Source organism: Mercenaria mercenaria, chromosome 17, assembly GCF_021730395.1.
Source record: "Mercenaria mercenaria strain notata chromosome 17, MADL_Memer_1, whole genome shotgun sequence".
NCBI classification, from domain to species: domain Eukaryota; kingdom Metazoa; phylum Mollusca; class Bivalvia; order Venerida; family Veneridae; genus Mercenaria; species Mercenaria mercenaria.
In genome coordinates, this window is record NC_069377.1 from 59748881 (window position 1) to 59770852 (window position 21972).

General features: G+C 34.9%; 1 protein-coding gene across 4 annotated transcripts; it reads left to right on the plus strand.

Moving 5' to 3' along the window:
* The first annotated feature begins 38 nt into the window (after positions 1-38).
* LOC123536190 (protein YIPF3-like) lies at positions 39-21632 on the plus strand. Of its 4 annotated transcripts, none has more exons than XM_045319148.2 (11): positions 39-185; positions 2655-2727; positions 3023-3120; positions 4466-4572; positions 4803-4941; positions 7634-7765; positions 8328-8450; positions 8951-9074; positions 11983-12081; positions 15406-15591; positions 17482-21632. In XM_045319148.2, the coding sequence occupies exons 1-10, from the start codon at positions 150-152 to the stop codon at positions 15570-15572; spliced, it is 1098 nt and encodes a 365-aa protein (XP_045175083.2). In that variant the 5' UTR covers positions 39-149; the 3' UTR covers positions 15573-15591; positions 17482-21632. The 4 variants fall into 4 exon arrangements, with proteins under 4 accessions (XP_045175083.2, XP_053384281.1, XP_045175086.2 ...); XM_045319149.2 differs by having other exon boundaries at positions 164-287; XM_053528306.1 differs by lacking the exons at positions 15406-15591; positions 17482-21632 and adding an exon at positions 13966-15386.
* The last annotated feature ends 340 nt before the right edge of the window (positions 21633-21972 follow it).

The following is a 21972-nucleotide window of genomic DNA, read 5'->3' on the forward strand; positions in this document are numbered from 1 at the left end:
CAAGTTTTGTTCAGAATACGGTTTTCTTTTACTTTTGACTTTATTTGCTATCCTCATTTAAGACTTTTGTGATAATAAGTTTATAAAATTTACATTTTTATTTCTGTGTAAAGAACTATCCTTTAAGGTCAATAACAACAACAACAAGGATGGCTGACACGTCTCAAAATTGGCAAACACAGCAGGTTAAAACTTGTTTAGTACTGTAATTTTATTGTGTCGTTTGTTTTGTTTAGTGCAGTTTCAATTAGTTATCAATGTGGAATAAAATAAGCTCATATTTCCAGGTAAACAATGCAGAAATTCTACACAATACACAGTTTCTGATATTCAGATCTTGGACCTTCATGGAACCTTTCTTCTTCCTTCAGTTATCTACCTATATATCTGTCTTGATAAGACAAATATATCTAAACTCCCCTACATGTGAAAAATGTTGCCAACTTTGATCTGCCATGGTTTTCCTTGACGCACAGTTTTGTGCGTTTTAGCACACTGATTTTCAACAGTTCAAAATGACCCTCAAAATAATTCTGAACGCGTCATTGTTGACGCAACTCAACTACCAGCCGAAATTACGGCGACACGAATTTTCGTACCCAATATTGTAAGTAAGTACTGATTCACGCGAAGGTACGAAGTAGACTGCATTCTACGTTTAATTATCAGCTCAATATTGACATCTCTTTATACGGTAAACCATTCAACAAAATGGTGCATCAACAAAAGATTATGTTTTTCTTGTCATCTGCATGGACGAAAACTCTGTTGAAAGGTCCTCGAACAAAAATGTAAACATTCATATACATCATATGTCATCACTTCGAAATGAAATGCTGGCCATGTATCAAAGATTCAAAACAATCCTTTTGTATCGGGCTATGAAAATTTTTGCAACACTGCACTTAGGCAAAAATTTCGTCACGAAACTTGTCGAAAGATCCCTCCGTCAAGCAGATGCACTCAAAAGGTTGCAATTACTGTCTGATTTCAAAAAAGTGTAAACAATTAATTTGTTGATGTTTCTTTTGGATTTTTTATATAGATTTTAATAACATTTTATTCATTTTTTTTAAAACTTAAAAAAAATGACCCCTTGAAATTGAAAATGACCCCCAGAGTCAAACATGAAGGGGTCATAATTACCCCCTATCAAAATTTCCGAGGGAAAACCCTGATCTGCCCTTTACGAAATGGGCGAAGATATGTGACTTGATAAAAGACATTGTGTCTGAAATCATTCAGCCTCCACAGTTTCATGAGGGTAAGTTGGCAGTTACTTGGGGAGAATAAGTTTGTACTGGTACAGGATCCAGGAACTCTTGTTAGGTTAACTGTCCGCTGTTTCAAAACTGAGAGACTGTTGAAAAATGGCATTAAACCCAAAACAAACAAACAAAAACAAGAAAATGTTTTGATATGTGCTATTTCCATATCCAACTGCGCATTGCAATTTTAGGCACATGCAGATATACCAAGTTAAAAGTCATTTGGTACATTGATGAACGAAATGTCTTACAAAATGTACCTTTACTGTGGACAAAATATTATCTTGTCTCTATTTCTGTATCATTTGAACATGCTTTTTTTAGAATTAACCCACCTTCAGTGTCTGTTTAGCAGATCTGTGAATTTAATCATTCGGAACATTTTACAATGACATCATAAAAAATCGAAAAACGGAAGAATTCAAGTCAATTTTAATGTACTTTTAGAACTTAAAACGGTAAATTTCAACAATATCCTTGTGTTGAAAGTGAGATAAATGTCAATCATCTACTGGTATCTTAAATGTTTATTTCGACCATCTATGGGTGTTTAATGAGCTTTTACATATATGTTTTAAACAAACATTTGATTAAAAAGAGATGGTGAAGCCACTGAATTTCCATGCATTGAAATAACACTTGATGGTTTAACAATGAAAAAGTATCTGTCTATAAAGTGGTCAAGCCTGAATGTAAGATGAATTTGGCTGCTAAGTCGGGGATGTTCCCTTTTAAATACTGAGTGCTAAGCAAAGGAGCTACCAGTACAAGTTTTATATATCATATCATTACATATTTACATTAAATCTTGTTATGCCACTGATTACCAACCAGTGTATTCAGAGAAGAATTTTAATGTAATGTGGTAATTTGTGTAAAAGGTCAAACATGTGAAACAGTATTGTGTTTAGTTGGCCTGGTAGCTTTGGAATGATATTCCTTGACTATGGTTTAGTGTCCTTGGCTAGTCAGGCTTCACATTTTTCACAACTGTGTCATCAACATCGAACAAGTTCAGCTCGGGTTAAGTCTAGTAACAACTGTCATACCGTCCTGAAAGAAGACATGATGTCTTCAAGTCTGCTTTGAGGCAAGGTTGACTGGTTCCCAGTTTGAAATGGTCATGCAGAATGAGGAGGGCGAAAGCAGTTTTAGTTGTTGCAAGGACCAAGACTGTGATTGGCCAGTTATAGGTGGGAGTAATTATATTAGCGTGACAGCCTACCAGATACTAGAGTGTTCAGCTGAAGTGAAGTAATGGTTCCATGTATATTCATGTTACTAGATGCCTGATATATCTGACCAGCAAGCAACTGAAAGCCTGTCATAAGCGGGTGCTACATGTATCATATGTCTGCAATATATTTTATTCTTTGTACATTTCAGACAGCTGTATTGGATATGAATGACATGGACACAGGGGGAAGTGATCACTCGGATTATGAAACAAATTTTACAGGTATTAACCATGGCAACAAGACTCCCTGTTTATATTTACTCTCTGTATAAGAATTTGATGCTTAGTTTTATGCAAGAAATCCAAAATTTGAAAAGGAATGGAATGCAAAGGGTTGAATGCTACCAGATCTATTTCTGTTCAGGAAATGAAAAAAGCTGATTAGTTAGTCTGTTTACTTGTACATTTCAAATTATTTGTCTATGTAATGAATGATTTTTATTATGTTGTGTATGTGAAAAGTATAGTTAGGCTAGTGGAATGTAGTGGTAAGATAAACGATACTTTCTCATTCTAGACTCTAAATCAGGACCCAAAGAAGAGCGAGGTCAGGGACCAGGTGGGACCTACATGGATGCCATGAAACAAAGATTTCAGGAAAATGTCACCAGTATGGTATGTTAAACAAATATCTTAAATTATAATTCCTTTCTTAATATAAACTTTTCATATTGATGTACCCAAGGTTGCCACACATGGTTACTCCACCAGGCTTTCTCAGCAGGGAGACCGGGCAATGTCCTGTAGTGAGCAGTAGGCCTACTGGACAGTATTACGTTTTTATAAGTAAAATACAGTGATTTATTGCTGTTTTACTGTAGTTAAATTTTTTGATTAATTACATGGTATTTTAAATCAGTCACCTTTATACCCATTAGGTTGTGTGACAAGAAATATCCTTCTCCACCCCCCACACACCTCAACACCCCCCCCTCTACCCCCTAACTCCATCTCTATATTAATTTACAACACAGCTGTCTGAATGACTGTCTTTGACTCTCTGGTCTGACCTTGACCTTTGGGATAGGGACCTGGGTCTTGTGTGCAACATGCCATCTCATTGAAACAAATATTTCTGTCGAATATGAATGCTCTCATTATCTCCAACTTACAGTCAGCACAAGATGAGAAGGTTGCATGCACACATTATTGTAGCAGTGCATGTATACTGTAACAAGCTCTCACATATATGCCAAACACTGCAAACAGCCATTTTGATAACTATGTCAAGCACAGTGCGTGGGGACATTTAAAAAATTAGGAAAACTCTTGACTTGGTGAAGATTTCCAGAGGGAAAATTTTCTGTTACACAGGACTTTATGCCAACCTTGGATGTATCTTAGTGATATGTACTTTCTGATGATGTTGAATCTGCCCTGCTGGTCACCTGTATTATTACCTGTATTCATACCTGTATCACATGTATTATCACCTGTATGAAGCAGATGCCAGTACTTGCTTTAAAGCTATTTCCTACAGTTTGGGTGAAATTTTTCAACACGTTCATTTCCACCTAGTTTGGCATAGAGTTTATATATATATGACACTGAAAAATGATAAAAAGGTCGAAAATAAAAGTTAAATATTGTTAAAAATGCAAGAAAAATATAAATTTTCTGCATTATTTCAAAAGCTTTGCAACACTTTACTACCTTGTGTACAACATTTTTGGTTATTTGTAAGAATATCTTGAAAAAATCTTATGTCGATAAGTTTATACCACAGTCACTTTCAGAGTACTCACTTTTTATGGATTTTTGAGAGAAATTATTTCCCCCCTTAAATGTGTGGGTTAGTTCCTTTTACAAGCAGCCAAATTATGTCACTCTTTGGCAAGCTGTTCATCATGGGTTTGACTCATTTGTGATCATTTCCTTAAAACAATAATTTGTAATATGATTTTTAAAAAGTTTGAATGGGAACTAGTGTATTACATACAATTAAACCTTGTTTAAACAGATGTGGCAGTCAGGAAAGCAGAAGGCAACAAAAGCATGGAACGTATATGGGAACATAGACTTCCTGAGACCGTACTTCAATGTTGAACCACATGAGGTCAGGTCTAGGTGAGATTGTTTGATTTATTTTAAACAAATTCTTTTATTTTAGTTATACAGTTTACATTGGGTGCGCCTCAAAAAATCTTTTTATCAGAACCTTTTGGTAATTTCACAAAGATGTTTCTTAAGAGACATGACCAAAAATGTTCAAATTCGGATTCATCAAAAAAATGTAGCTGCCATTGCTTAAAATAGAAAAAAAAGGCATCTTCAAAACTAGGTAATTTGTTTTGCAGGTTGCTGAATTCATTCATTCCACAACGTCCAACAGAACAGAGACAGAAGGTACATAGAGAACTATATGGACCTATGATGATCATATTTACTCTGATTGCACTCCTGCTGTTCCAGATGAAAACTGCAGAGCATAGAGTGGTATGTACACAGTCAGCTATATAAGGGGAATTCTTATGTCAGTGGGTAAGAACATGTACAGTGGAACACCTCTAGACGAAAGGATCTGAACAGAGTACAAGTTCAGTTTGAGGGGTTTTGTATAGAGCGGGTTGTCAGGGGATGGACACAGTACTTAATGTTATACAAAAAAAATTTCAAGAAAATTCACTTGTTTAAACCATATCTGAAATTTAGTACTTATGAAAAAAGCTTTTATGTTGATGACCATATGCACCAATGGTTAAATTCTCGCAGGAGACGATGTCTAATGCAGTGCCATATGGCTCTGACTAGATTCGGTTTTAAGTATGTGTTTATTGCGTTTTCTGTGTAAATTTTTGATTATTTGGTAAAGAGTCAATTACCGGTGTATATTTTGACTGGAAAGAAATATCCCCCCCCCCCCCCCCCCAACGCTATACCACTATATTATGTTCAGTTTGCAGGGTTCAGAATCCTGATTTACGGTCTTATGGTTACCTGCCCTTTTGGACCAGACTCGTCAACATGCATTTTGAAAACAAAATTTTCTGTCGACTTATGAATGCTTTTATCTAAATTACAGATTTGCAAAGTATGAAATCTGCATTTGCAAACTATTTTTCATGGATTTATAGCTGTTAAAACCACACTTTATGCCAACATGAAAAGCATTTTGTAACTATTCTATGACAGTGCCGTCGTGGGATATTTTATTGGAAGATTTACTTTGTTTTCAGTAGGAAATTTCGTTACACATGTTTATTAGTCAATGAATTAATCAAAATTTGATATGTATTTTGATAGTGAATACTCCCTTGGGTGTTGTAATACCTGTGTTTGTTTATACATGTATTTGAAATGAAGCATCATATTCTTGAAAAGCATTTCCATAGGTTGTTTGGAAATTTATTACATTCATCACCTATTGAAGTGATTAATATATAGACAACTGAACACAATGATTACAAGGTGAAAATCACTGTTTAATAATATTGTTTTTAAAAATCAAGGAAATTATTTCTACATTATTCAAGTTTGACATTTCCCTAAGTGTATAAATTTTGGATTTAAAATACTTGAAAATTTGTGCGATAATAACCACATCATTTCAGTACCTTTTTTTTTAGAGATTATTCCCCATTACAATGTGTGGGTTTGTTCCTTTCAGGGTCCATTATGTCACTCTCTGCGCGTGTCATCATGGTTGACTGATGTGATCATTTCCTAAAACTTTTTGTAATAGATTTAAAAAGTTTAATGGAAGTGATACTATTAATGTTTAAAGTTGTGGTCAGGAAGTCATGAGGCTAATCAAAGAGCATGGATTCGAACATACTTTGAGGACCGTCTTCAAGTGAACACAGAGGTCAGTCTATGGATTAGAATTTATTAAACAAATCTTTATTTTAGTAGCAGTATATTGTTCACAAATCTTTTTCAGAACCTTGGTGGTAATTTCCAATTGATGTTCTTAGAGTGATAAAAATGTTCAAATCGGATTCATCAAAAAAATGAGTGTCTTATAGAAAAATAGGATTCAAAACTATTTTGTTTAGCAGGGCTATCATATTTCACAACGTCCTAATCAGACAAATGGTATGAGAACGTTATCCTATGATATATTTTACTCTGAGTTGCACACTGGGTTCAGTGAAAATAAGCATAGGTGTATGTACACAGTACTAATAGGAAACCCTTGTGACCTGGTAAGGAACATTTATCATGGGAATATAGACGAAAGGTCTGAAATGTTCATTTGATTTTGATTTAGGGTCATGGATTGTAAACATTCGGTCAATGTCAGGACAAAAAACATTCCAAGCAACAGATATTAAATCCGTTTGTTCTCTAAGGCACATTAGTTTTTATGAATCTATATGTACAAATTAGAGTCAATCGTATCATGATTGATGAATTCTGATTGTTCGTTTGTTGTATAATGGGTCATCTGTGAACTTTTTTTTGAAAAACAGAGGGTCCAATATAAGGAGATATTACCTTGGACATTAAATGCCATATTTTTGGGATCTGTAAAAATTGGTCTAGTTGTTTCCATCTTGATGTATTAGGTTCAGTTCGAAACTGTTCATGTGCTGTCCAGAACTACGTCGCATTTGGTAATATAGACAAAACCTTCTGTCGGCTTAGAGGCATTTGTGAATATTCTCCAGAATTGTGAATTTATTTATGATATCTAGGTCATTGGAAACTACATGGATTCCTCATTGCCAAACAAAACTTCATAGCAGAAATAAATATTAAAATCTTTGTGGACCTCTAGGGATAGTTTTTCTGGATAGGTATTAAAATTGTTGGTTACATGTATCTTGTATGTTATTAGTCAAGTCAAAAAAAATTAAAAACTGGGATATTGTGGATCAAAAATCAGGTGTGTCTAAAAATTTATTATAAAGTATTTGTTGAACCATTCTAGAGAACCAATTTTCAAGGATTTATATAAATTGAATACAGAATCTTGTATCGATATAATATGCATGACGACAAGTTTTCAAATCACTGGGTATCATTGAGTCATACACGATAGTCACTATGCAGATTAAATTATTAAATTTAACGTTACTTCAAAACTGAGGATTCATATGGGAATGTGCTGCATTACAGGCCCATCAGGTCTTTTCTTTAAAAGGAAAAGAGTTCGGTCATGTTGAAATAAATCATAATATTTCAGGAGGAAGGTACATTGATGGGTACAGCGTTTGGAGTATGTTTTACATACTGGCTTGGTGCCTCAGGTTTGGTTTGGGTTCTCACGTACGTCTGTAATACTCATCTCACATTGATACAGATCTTATCTATGATGGTAAGTACAATGTAAAAAACTCATCTGTCCAGTCTCTCTTATTTTTCGTCCCAGAATAATAAGGGTTTCAGTAGTTGGGGTGGTTAAAGCGGCTGACTTCGACTCACTTGCCCCTCATCACTGTGGGTTTGAACCTCGCTTGAGGCATAGAATTCTTCATGTGAGGAAGTCATCCAGCTGGCTAACTGAAGTTCGTTGGTTCTAGACAGGTGCCTGAAATAATGCACAGATGGGCACCTAGAGTCTTCCTTTGCCATTCAAAGCTGGGAAGGTACCATATGACCTAAAATTGTGTCAGTGTTACTTTAAACTTAACAAAATAATTTTTCTTTACAACAGATTTAATGTTGCCATCCTACAAAACACTCTTTTATGTGGCAACACTATCATTTCTTAGGCAGAATTGGTGTCCTCATGGTCGTGTAGATCCTAATTACAGGAAACAAAAAACTTAAAATTAGGTTTGCAATAAAATTAAAAATCTAATATTTCAGACAAATGTAATCAATCGATATTTCATCCAGTTTTTTCTTTGTCTATTGGATGTTCCTTCTGTTTTCAGGGCTATGGTTTGGGCAGCCATTGTGTTGTAATATTCCTAGGAACTATGATACATACATCACATGATCATCTTTTCTTCTATGCTCTGTGGGCCATTGTTTGTGGTCTCTCCACCCTCAGAATGGTGGGTACTTTTCCTGAGAAAAAGTGAAAAAAACATATTTAAATTTTTCACAGACAAGAATTTTATATGCATCTTTTTGTATGACATGTGTCTCTGAAGGTTTGTTTTTTGTGTGTAAATATGTGTGTTGGCTTGTCACTGATGGTTTAGATTTACCACCAAAACAATTACAATTTCCCTACAGCACCTACAGCCTGTGAAAGATTATTCTTCTTGCATACTATTAATAGAAAAAACAAAACCTAAAACTTCCTTTTAAGGTTCGTTTTCTTATAGTAGCTTATTAATTTACATACTCATTCATAAATTTAGTTCTGTTAGATGTCATATATTGCTCAAGCCTAGAATGTTATATGAGTTTGCCAGCACAGGTGAAAGTACTAGAAACCCTCATTCCATATGCAAGAAATTTAAACTTAAATGGTGTCACAAATTATTAAACCTTCTATTAGAAAGGAAAGTTCTTTTTCACATCTATGACTATCTCCATTTCACAACAGGTATCTATAATCCTGTCACGGACACACGGACAGACGCAGAGGATGATTGTATGTGGAGCCGTGGCAGCCTTAAATCTCTTGTTTTTGTTGTATCTTCATTTTGCGTATCATCAGATTGTTGAAGGTATGTGCAGTAAATCGTTTACCGTATTTACCCATCAATAAGATGATTCTTTTTATATGACGGGTTCCTTCAATTACTTCAGTATGGCAGTATTATCAGTACTCTTTAATATAAATACTTCAGGTAGATGACAATGATTCACTTATATGATGACACATCTGATTTTAAGGAGAAAGACTTGGTTTTATTGGCAAGTAAATACTGGTCGTACTATAGCTTATGTTGCTTTTTAAGACATATAAACTTAACACATTGCGTCAGAAAAATCTGTTTTTGAACAGAAGGTGAACGAAATCGTTAATGCTTTGAATTTGTTGATGTATAGAATAGTAAGTAACAAAGGTTAACAGACTAAACATCATTGAAAAGTGGCGTACAGTAAGATGCTGTCAGGCAGTGGTTCAGAATATTGCAGATGTTTTTAGCTTGAATATTTGAAGAATAAGGAGAGCTATCCTACTCACCATGACGTTATGTTTTTCGTATCAGTCCACATTTTGACAAAACCTTTTGACATGTAGCTTTGAAACTTTCAACACTTGTGTAACATCACCATGTCAAGTTTAAGGCAAGAGTACCTAACTCCATCAATGATTTTGTCTGAATTACAGTCCCTTTTAATTTACAAGTCTTGGTTAAGTTTTTCGTACCAGTTCATATTTTGTGTAAACTGTTTGACATGTGGTTTTTAAACTTTTATCTCTTGTTTTATTATGACAGTCTCAATCTGTCAAGTATTTTGGCAGAATTATGGACTATTTTGGACTTGGATATTGGTTCAGTTTTCATACAAGCCCATGTTTTGTCAAAACTATTTCAAATATGGCTTTGAAACTTTGACCACTTGTTCATTGTCATGATCTTCATCTGTAGTCAAGGGTATGTAACTATGTCAAAGATATTTGGCTGAATTTTGGTCCTTTTTGAAATCAGTGAAGTGTTTCGTACCAATGCATATTTTGTCTAAACTGTTTGACATATGGCTCATTTTGATGAAATTATCATGGCCTTTTGTTTAACTAGACTATTTAAAGAAAAGGTAGAGCTGTTGCATGTGCCCATTTGTCAGTGTCCCATTTTGGCAAAGTTTTTTAGTAATCTGATTATTGAAAACTATAGAATGATGATTAATTCATACACTTGTAGCCGTTGTGACGCATCAGGCGTCGGGTCTGCGTCGTACTTTGCATTTAAATTATTTTTTAGGTCAAGTTATTTTTACGTAAGCTATCAAGTATCTTTGAAAATTGGAAACTTTTACTCATTAGTGACCTGTTACAGGACATAACTCTTTTGTATTTTCGCAAGATTTATGGCCCTTTTTACTTAGAAATGTGATTCATGAACTTTCTTGTAAAGGGTTTGAATTAGTCAACTTTCTCCCAAACAGTCTTGTATTAGTGGAACTGAAACTTACCCCGATCGTGACCTTGTGCTTATATACTAAGAGGCAAACATTATACATGGTTTTTTGAAAACATGCCCTGAGATGGACTATAAATTTGTAAATATAAATTTGTATTGGAAGTTTTATGTTTAGTAGTATATTATTCTATATCACTTTTCAAACTATTCCATATAAATTACAAGCTTGTCACCCTAAGTGACCCTTATTCATAATGAAATAATCATCTGTATCAAGCTTATGGTCACCATGGACGGTCAATTTCCTACTATAACGTTTATCTTAGGAATTTTACTTAAACCAGTTAAAGCTATTGTTTGTAAATTGCAAACATGTTCAAAAAAGTGACCCATAAGCAGCAGGTAACTCCATCTGATTTTGATTCAAAATTATTCTTTTGACAGAATCATTTGACTTTTGATTATTTGTTTTTTGTTAATTTTTCTCAGTAATTTATCTGAAGCTATTGTTTTAAAATGCAACATTGTTACCATGATAAGGGACACTGTACATTCAAGAAACTAACACCTGTATCGTGCTTTTTGCAAGTATGATATTTTTGACTAGAAATTCATTAGACAATATTGTCTATTACACTAAAGAACACGTGTTTTGCTCGACATCCGAGAAAGGGGAGCTATGTTGTGTGTAAGCTGATTTAGGTACACCCACTATTGAGATATATTGAAATTTCATACTTGTTACCACATGATGATCGTATTAATGCAGTGCAGGCTCATAAATTGCATTTCACTAATTATGGCCCTTTTTGTCTTATATTATTTTATTTGCGTACACCCATGTATTCAGTACTCACTGTTGGAAATGGATTGAAACTTTACTCACTTGTTCACTGTACAGGTTCCATAACTCTGTTTTGTATGTTTCCACAAGTATGCCACTTTTTCGACTTTTAAAAGTGTGCATTCAATTAACTTTCTTTAGTGACAAGGCTGTTGAATAGTCAAGCGTTGCTGTCCTCCAACAGCTCTTGTATAGTGGACGCAACTTGACCCCGATGGTTGACCTTTGCATTATAATACATAATGAGGCACAACCTATTATTGAAAAGGAGTGTTCGTAAAACACGAGCTGCCCGAGAAAATGGAAATATAAATTTGTGTAAATATAAGTTAGTGTATTGGAAAGTTTTAACTGATTAAATGTAAGTATATATACTTTGATACTGCACTGTATACAAACTAATTCCATATAAATATACAAGGCTACCCTAAGCACCCTTAATTTCTATAATGAAATAATCGATATGAATAATCAGCCTAAGGTCAACCATCGCGGTCAAGTTGCGACTACTATAAACTTTACTTAGGAATTTACGTAGTACCAGTTACTAAGATTTTTAATGTAATGTGAAACTGATATCAAAGAAATAGATGCAATAAGCAGGAACAGTAATATTTATGATTAAAATCTTTCTTTCTACAGAATAATTGACTTTTCGTCATTATTTTGTTTTTTGATTATTATTTTTTCAATCCGTAGATTTATCTGAAGTGTTTGTGTCACATACAAATCCTGTACCAGTGGATAAAGCAGAGAATATACTTACAAAGGGAGCTAACCCACCTGTTGTGGCTTCAGGTATGTATTTTGTACAGTTTCATTTAACACATTTGGGTTGTTCTGAATTGACACTAAAGGAACACGTGTTTTTAGCTCGACTATTCGAAGAAAAGGGGAGCTATCCTACTCGCGTCGGCGTAAGCGTGAGCGTACCACCCCAAAAAAGTCCATTGAGATATTACTTTGATATTTTGCATACTTGTTTACCATCATGACCCTAGTCTGTATAAAGGAGGCAGCTCTATCAAGCATTTTGACTGAATTATGGCCCCTTTTCGACTTAGAATAAATGTTAAAGTTTGCGTACCACCCCAATTATTTTCAAAGTCCATTGAGATATTGCTTTGATATTTTGCATACTTTTTTACCATCATGACCCCAGTCTGTAAAAAGGAGGAGGCAACTCTATCAAGCATTTTGACTGAATTTTGGCCCCTTTTCGACTTGGAATAAATGTTAAGTTTGCGTTCCACCCCAAATATTTTCAAAGTCCATTGAGATATTGCTTTGTTATTTTGCATACTTGTTTACCATCATGACTCCAGTCTGTGAAAAGGAGGAGACAACTCTGTCAAGCATTTTGACTGAATTATGGCCCCTTTTCGACTTAGAATATGCTTATTGTAATGTTATAGTTTTACTCATACTTATATTATACTATCAAGCACTGAGAATAGTCAAGCGCGCTGTCCACTGACAGCTCTTGTTGTAGATAAGAGTGTTAAGATTCACTGCGGGTTTTGTTTAAGTTAGTTTGCGGGAATGGTCAAAACTTTAGAAAATATATTGTAGATTGTCTAATGTTCATGTTGGTTTTATTTTCATGTATATTTTGCAATGCGAGAGACACCTAAGTTAAAAACTCTCTTGTAACACAGAATTTACAGTGTAATCAGCTGCATATCATGCCATTATGGCTGTTTTCTAAAAATCCTGAAAAAGCAATGGCATAAAAGTTACACTATCTATGGTTATTGAAGGTTTCTTTTTATGATTGAAGGATACAAGGCGATATTAAAACTTCTTATGTAGACTGATTTTCTTTTAAAATTCATTAATCTGTTGGTCATTTTAAGTTACTAGTTACAGTTAAAGTTACTATTATTTTGTTGTTCAATGCACAAATACACATGGGAGGCAAGTTGAAGTGTATATTTTTACATAGACAATAGGACTGGACCACACGTTATAACATCAGAAGTTGGTCCCCTCTTGACCGTCCTGAGTATTAGAAACACTTTAACAAAATGGCTAATGCAAACATTCAGGGATAGCTGCTGAAATATATCCAGTTTTGTGCTTAACAGATTAACTTACTCTTCAGTACCCACTATCTTTCTGTTTGTTAATTTCCATATCTTCCCTATGTGTTGGGTCAACCTAACACTTTCATACCCACTTTCTATCTGTTTTGGTTAATTTCAGTAGTTCCCTAAGTGTTGAGAAAGCCTAACACTTCCATACCCTCAGTCCTGAAAACTTACATCTATTGTCTTATAATAGTTTGTAATACTGTAAATTGGATAATATATGTGATGGTTTTATTTTCACTAATATTTGTGAACAGTGCCTCTGGAAATCAAAATATTTGTGAATATTGATCTGCGTCATGTCATCAGAGAAGCATTTGTGTTTTGCCAATTCGTAAAACAGCGATTTAGGCAGCTTACCATGAAATCACTAAATAAAGCCTATGCAAAAGTTATCTAATCTACAGTAGCAGTTCATTTAAACCCATAGTTGATTTACCAGTATATTAGGGATTGTATGCTGGTATTAACTTCGTTATCTAGTTAAAATATGTTTTCCCTTTCAATACTTTTGTTCTTACTAAAAATTATGTTTTTACTCTGCATTGAGAAGATAGGAGAGGAAAATTAATTCACCCTTTGGCTCTTGCAGGTGCTAACGTAAACAGAGGTACTGGACTACTAGTGCATGATTAGTGTTCAGTAGAAATTTAATAAAACTTCTTACACATTTGTGTAGAATATTGTAATACTATCTTTATTTGCATCTAAAGTTTAGTTTGGTAAATGTGTGTATTGTCTTTTTTTTTTCTCAAATGTAATTACTAATTAACTGCAAGCCGTAATTAAAAAAAAACAACAAATGCATGTGTAACAATTAAATGAAAAAGAACTGTTAAATTATTTAATTTCATGAGCACATAGGTCAGAACAGCCATTCCATGGGGATATGCATTCATCAATTTCAAACTTTGAAGAAACATAGAATTTGACTGTTATTTGTTCTTTGGGATTTCATTTCCTGGATTGACGCAAGCATGAAATCAAAGAAAATTAGCGCCCATGGAATATTAATGATTTCACAGCAATAAATTAGCAACATTTTTTTCTATTTCAGAATTTGAAGTCAGAAATTGTTTGTTTGTTTGTTTTGGGTTGAACGCCATTTTTCAACACTATTTATGTCTCCCTGTCTGTCTGTCACAAAGCTTGTCCGCACTCTAAGTCGAACATTTCTCATCCACTCTTCATCAAACTTGAACAAAATGTATTTGCCAATAAGTCCTCAGCCAAGTTCGATAACTAGCCAAATCGGCCCAGGCACTTCAGAATTATGGCCCTTGAAACTTGTTTTTAATAATCAAAGCACTCAAAGTCTGATAAGGCAGTTGAGGTCTTGGTGCATGGTTGACTCATATACTACTATTCAGATGATTAGGCAGTTGTGGGAGACAGATGCTTTTCTCAAAAACAGCTCTAGTTCAGTTATGTAAAGGCCGGCAGTTAACCTAACCAGCGTTCCTGATTCTGTACTAGTACAAACCTGTTCTCTGCAAGTAACTGGCAACTTCCCCACATAAATCGGTGTTGAAGGACAATGATTTAAGACACAATGTCTTTTATCAAATCATCAAGGAGAACATATGGCCCGCTCGGGGATTGAACTCACAACCCCACAATCCGGTGGGCTTGAAGTCAGAAATGACCAGCAATAATTCAACATATCTTTTCAAGATTGAACACCTATATAACTATAGCGGAAAGTGAATAGATTTTGATAGAAAACAGTTGTTATGTAATAAAACACTAATTAAAAGGCTTGCTGGTCTATATTAAAAACTGTTTCCCTTGGTCATTTGGACTTAGGCCAATAGTTTCGACTGTTGACCAGCAAGCTATCCATTTACTGTATATTATCTGATTTGTCTGTTAGATCAAGCTATACCTTGACACTCAGTGGATGAAAATTATTTAGTATTCTTGTTCAGTTGCACTATTTACTAATACAAAATATCTTATCACTGATTGATACTTTCCCTGCACTCTCTTTTAACCTGCACTTTTAATGGCAACAGTCGTATTCTAATTTTAGAATTGGCCCACCAGGCTAAAAAGGTTATTAAACCAATGGCAGACACTGTTGTAAAATCAGTAAACAAAACAGTAGGCGGTGCTGTAAAACATTTAGCCAATCAGAGCGGTCCTCTCTTGAATGCTCTCAAAGATGGTGCCAAATTATCCAATGAAAAACCAGTTTAGAGCTGCTTAATATCTTGAGGTATGTCTGCACTCTTTTAATATCAAAATCAAATCTGGTTAAAGGTTTTTTCTTCAATGGTGGTTGCACTGCACATGGCGGTCAGGTGTGTGAAACTTGTCTGGTGTGTGAAAACTCCTCTTTGACATTGCTGTATGTTTTTAACCATAAATTCCAGTTCAGTAGTGCCAGAAACATCTTCAGTCCATGTTAAATCTCATGCATTTTACCATCCAACTGATATCTTTCTAAACATAATGTATGTCGTCATTTGTTTGTTACTGAAAACCTGTCTTTATACAGGTCTGTATATGCATGTACAATGTAATACAGCAAAAATTCTTTTATATTCTTATTTAAATGCTTTATTTCAACTTTTGCATGTACTAGAAGAAGTATGTATCATCTGAAGACATTATACGTATATAGCAGGATATCCAAATATTTATATGTGTTGCAAAATGAAGTTATATTTGTTTTACCAGTTCACAGAAGGTTTTTGACGCTGCCAACAAAATCTTTTTTATTACACTACCATTCTGATTACTGTCGGAAACAGTCTAGTATAAGCAACAGTGATATTCAAATAATTTTCAATATCTTTTGCACAAAGTCATCCATTTGCATCTTCATTCGTTTATTCTTTAAAGTAATTTTCAGAGTTTTCTTTCAATTCTGAGGACTGCATGTGTATGAATTAAGTGGTGTATGGAGTAATTTAAACTTCTTCTGCATGTTCCTAATTTGCTAGATATAGGAGAAGTAAATGCATGCTAAACATCCTAAACCCTAAACGGTCTCCTAAAATGATTGCTTGAAAATCTTTTAGATGCTATATAGTTAAGGTCTGCTTGCTTAAAGTTGCAGTAAAAATGTATATAGGTAATCTCTGAACATCTATATAATCTCTGAACATCCAGAGGGACCTCCATGGCAGAGTGGTTAAGGTTGCCAACTTAAAATCACTTGCCCCTCATCGATGTGGGTTCGAACCTCACTCTGCAAGTTGAATTCTTCATGTGAGGAAGCCATCCAGCTGACTTACAGAAGGTCGGTGGTTCTACCCAGGTGCCCACTCGTGATGAAATAATGCACGGAGGGGCACCTGGGGTCTTCCTCCAACATCAAAGCTTGAAAGTTGCCATATGACCTATAAATGTGTCGCTGTGACGTTAAACCCAGGAAAATAGATAAATAAATGAACATCCAGATAATAATTTCAAACAAAACACATTGTCTCATACTAGCTATGTGCAGATTAGTATTTGCTGGGATATAAATGTTGTCATTTCTTTGCGACCAGCCTGAGAACTAGTATGCATAAATCAGCTATTTGATGAATTTGAAATTTCATGTCACAGTCTACTGTAAAATCATTTAATTTCGTGGGCATGAAATTTCGTTGTTTTGGTCAAAACCGCAATTTCGTGGGGATATGAATACAAGGATTTCAACTTTTGAACATAAAATAAATGGGAATTGTACTTGTTCGTTGTGATTAAATTTCTGGATTGACTCAACCACGAAATCCATGATAGTTAGTCCCCCACGAATATTAATGATTTCACAGTATTTTATCTACCATTACAAAAGTTCTCGTTCATATAGTAAATGTCATACGGTGTAAAGAAACATGCAGCCAGACCAGAATACCGTTCCATTGCTCTACTGACTTGCCTACTGGGCCAGCGTACTGTGAATCAAGTCTGAAACACAAAATGCATTATGATATCAGATGTAGGACTGTGTCATTGGGACTTTCATTAACAATCAAGAAACACTTCCTTTTTTTAGGAATGCTTACTACTTTGATTGATGAAATTATATTTGTCTAAGCATTACCAAACTATTAAAAAAGACAAGATTTAGGATGAAGAGCGACTTATATTTGAATCCTGTTATCCATTGCAGATTGAAATCCTGCAGATGGCAGACATCAACAGAACCATTACATGGATTATCAGCAAGGAAGTTACTGTCAGTCAGTTTATCTATCTGTCACACATAGTGGAATGTGTAATTACATGTTGGGACAGATACTCATGTGTCATGATACCTTCATTTAATTGAGTTACACTGGGACTTCTCTTTAAGAGAAACGATATTCTTGAAATAGGAAATGAACAGATTATAATTATGTTGCTGTGTGTTCATGAGGGTAACTTTGTTTTTGATAAACAATATCTATTTTCTGAAATTTCATTATTTATTGACTGCTTTACTAGTGAACTCGTAGTGGTCTATCGATGAAAGTTCCAGTCAGGAATGAAGGGGTGGTAATGAATATTGTTACCCAGCTGCATCTGTTGCTGTAGTTATGAAATGATACATGCTAATTCAGATCTCTTTCTAAAAGTTACACAGTTTAGTAGAATATATTACCATGTAAGGGACTGTGTACCATCTTAGGATAACTCTACATCGTGAACTAAGCAGCCAGGTAACTCCCACTGTTAGTTGGAAAAGTGATCTGTTATGATTCTTAGTGTAGAAGTAAGTCAGTAATGCACTAACAACACATTAATAGAAACTAAAGCTTGTGATGGAGATCTCCAGTGATGAGGGACCCCCTCCCCACCCCAGTGAACCTTACCTGTATGTTGGATAATATGTTTTCAGCTTCATGTGATTCCAAAGAAAAATCATAGTTTTATTAAACAAATGCACAGTTATACTTATAGTGATGTTTCATTTTAATCTGTTACTCATTAAGGGACTAACCCACACATTTAAGGGGAAAAATGATTTACCTAACAAATCCATAATAAGTGAGTACATGTACTCTGAAAATGGCTAGTGGTACAAACTTCTAGACATAAGATTTATCTTATAAATAACCAGAAATATTGTGCATCAGGTAGACTAGTAAACCATTGCAATGCTTTTAAAATAATGAAGAAAAATTACATTTTTCTTGCCTTTTACCCATATCTAACTTTTATTTTTAGCCACTTTATCATTTTCCACTGGCATATACACATTATGTACCAAACTTGGTGGAAATGAACATGTGAAAAAATTCACCCAAACTATGAGCAAGTAGCTTTAATAGTTTGTGTATTCTTATATTTTATATAAACTTTCTCTCTGGAAGGGGTACTTGTTATTAACCAGGTTTTCAACGAAAACCTGAGTTATTAGATTGGGGTATGTCGTTGGTCGGGCGGGTGGATGGGAGGGCGGCGGCGTCAAACTGGTGTTTCCGGTCAATAACTTTTGTTTCGGTAAAGATATTTGAATAAAACTTGGTATGTATGTAGCTTATATCAAGACAAAGGCTGGGATTGATTTTGGGGTTTCCGGGGTCAAGTTCAAGGTCACTGTTACTTAAAATAGAAAAAGGGTTTCCGGTCAATAACTTTTGTTTCGGTAAAGATATTTGAATAAAACTTGGTATGTATGTAGCTTATATCAAGACAAAGGCTGGGATTGATTATGGGGTTTCTGGGATCAAGGTCAAGGTCACTGTTACTTAAAATAGAAAAAGGGTTTCCGGTCAATAACTTAACTTAGGAATGAGCTATCATGATGAAACTTGGTGTATAGAAAACTTATATAAAGTTGTAGCTTGGGATTGATTTTGGGGTTTCTGGGATCAAGGTCAAGGTCATTGTTACTAAAAATAGGGTTAGGTTAGGGTTAGGGTTGTGCTTTAAAGTGGTGCACTGTGATTCAGTATACTTCTTTAGCTCACCTGTCACAAAGTGACAAGGTGAGCTTTTGTGATCGTGCGGTGTCCGTCGTCCGTCCGTAAACTTTTGCTTGTGACCACTCTAGAGGTCACATTTTTCATGGGATCTTTATGAAAGTTGGTCAGAATGTTCATCTTGATGATATCTAGGTCAAGTTCGAAACTGGGTCACGTGCCTTCGAAAACTAGGTCAGTAGGTCTAAAAATAGAAAAACCTTGTGACTTCTCTAGAGGCCATATATTTCACAAGATCTTCATGAAAATTGGTCAGAATGTTCATCTTGATGATATCTAGGTCAAGTTCGAAACTGGGTCAAGTGCCATCAAAAACTAGGTCAGTAGGTCTAAAAATAGAAAAACCTTGTGACCTCTCTAGAGGCCATATATTTCACAAGATCTTCATGAAAATTAGTCAGAACGTTCACCTTGATGATATCTAGGTCAAGTTTGAAACTGGATCACGTGCCATCTAAAACTAGGTCAGTAGGTCAAATAATAGAAAAACCTTGTGACCTCTCTAAAGGCCATATTTTTCATGGGATCTGTATGAAGGTTGGTCTGAATGTTCATCTTGATGATATCTAGGTCAAGTTCGAAACTGGGTCACGTGCGGTCAAAAACTAGGTCAGTAGTTCTAAAAATAGATAAACCTTGTGACCTCTCTAGAGGCCATATATTTCATGAGATCTTCATGAAAATTGGTCAGAATGTTCACCTTGATGATATCTAGGTCAAGTTCGAAAGTGGGTCATGTGCCTTCAAAAACTAGGTCAGTAGGTCAAATAATAGAAAAACCTTGTGACCTCTCTAGAGGCCATAATATTCATGGGATCTGTATGAAAGTTGGTCTGAATGTTCATCTTGATGATCTCTAGGTCAAGTTCGAAAGTGGGTCACGTGCCGCCAAAAACTAGGTCAGTAGGTCAAATAATAGAAAAACCTTGTGACTTCTCTAAAGGCCATATTATTCATGGGATCTGTATGAAAATTGGTCTGAATGTTTATCTTGATAATATCTAGGTCAAGTTCGAAACTGGGTCATGTGCGGTCAAAAACTAGGTCAGTAGGTCTAAAAATAGAAAAACCTTGTGACCTCTCTAGAGGCCATACTTGTGAATGGATCTCCATAAAAAATGGTCAGAATGTTCACCTAGAAGATATTTAGGTCAAGTTTGAAACTGGATCACGTGCCTTACAAAACTAGGTCAGTAGGTCAAATAATAAAAAAAACTTGTGACCTCTGTAGAGGCCATACTTTTCATGGGAACTGTATGAAAGTTGGTCTGAATGTTTATCTTGATGATATCTGGGTCAGATTTGAAACTGGGTCAACTGTGGTCAAAAACTAGGTCAGTAGGTCTAAAATTATTAAAATCTTTTGACCTGTCTAGAGGCCATATTTTTCAATGGATCTTCATGAAAATTGGTCAGAACTTTTATCTTGATAATATCTAGGTCAAGTTCAAAACTGGGTCACATGAGCTCAAAAACTAGGTCACTATGTCAAATAATAGAAAAAACGACGTCCTACTCAAAACTGGGTCTTGTGGGAAGAGGTGAGCGATTCAGGACCATCATGGTCCTCTTGTTATTCTTATGAGAAGTGTTGAAAACCTGGTTTCGTGGCATTGCCGCGTTTCTTGTTCATCTTTTTACTTGCAAGGCAACATGCAGATTGCTGTGCATGGTGAGATTTTGAATCGCCAGAGCAATATTGTGTCATGTGCATGACTTCCATCTCTAGCTTAAAGGTCAAGGTCACACTTGGAGGTCAGTATTTTAGGTTCTTTTTCTTGTCTGGTTGATAATGCCTTTACATATGGATGGATATTCAAATAACTTAATGGCATAAGCATTTGCAACAAAGAAGGGAAATGTCCCTTGCAAGTCCTTGAAAGGTGTGGAAAATGTGTCAAGCGTACATAGTGATAATTCTAAGTACCTTGACCACCCAAGCAAGACAAAGGACATACATGTACACTTCTGTGCCTTAGAATTACATACATTGTGACATGGGCATTTTTGTCTACACATTACTTCAAAATAAACATAGCTTGGGCATTTTTGTCAACACATTTCTGGAGAAAAGTTTTCGTTATATTATTTAAAAGACTTTAATAAAGCATACTGAGGGACTTCTCATATAGTAGAAATCTGTAGTTGCCTGGTTTAAAGAATATTATTTGCCATTTTTGGGAGCATAGAATCTGATGTGTACATTTTATGATACCTTTAGTCACTGTGATATTTGTTGTTTGAATGATTGTATACTATGTCAGCTGAAATTTCAAGCCATGAATTTGCATAGTGTATATTTAACAAATACATAAATTATGCACTTGCTTTATCTGATTAAACATTTATATATGTGTCTTATTGTCTGATTTTCATTTCATTTTGTGAAATGTTTCTGAATGACAAAGTTTTCTAAAAACTGCACTCTTCTAGTGATGAGGTGCTGCCCCTTAATTCTGACATTACATAACTATTCTTATACTTTATCTATGGTCAGTCTATGAGCAAATCCTTTCAAAGGGCAGTTTCTTAACAAGCGGAGATAACTGAAACAGAGCGACAGTTTCCATAAAAATGGCTATTAAAATGATACAGGAAAATAGGTCAAAACATTCATCGTAGTCCAGTTTCATAAAAATTCAGTAAAGAATAACCCAAGGTCATGAAAGTGACTCTCTGGTAAATTGTTTTCAAAG

Coding starts and splice junctions, on each gene's coding strand:
- LOC123536190 (XM_045319148.2), top strand. CDS start 150: ATGGCTGACACGTCTCAAAATTGGCAAACACAGCAG. Junction 4,942..7,633: donor AAACTGCAGAGCATAGAGTG/GTATGTACACAG, acceptor ATAATATTTCAG/GAGGAAGGTACATTGATGGG. Junction 8,451..8,950: donor GTCTCTCCACCCTCAGAATG/GTGGGTACTTTT, acceptor ATTTCACAACAG/GTATCTATAATCCTGTCACG.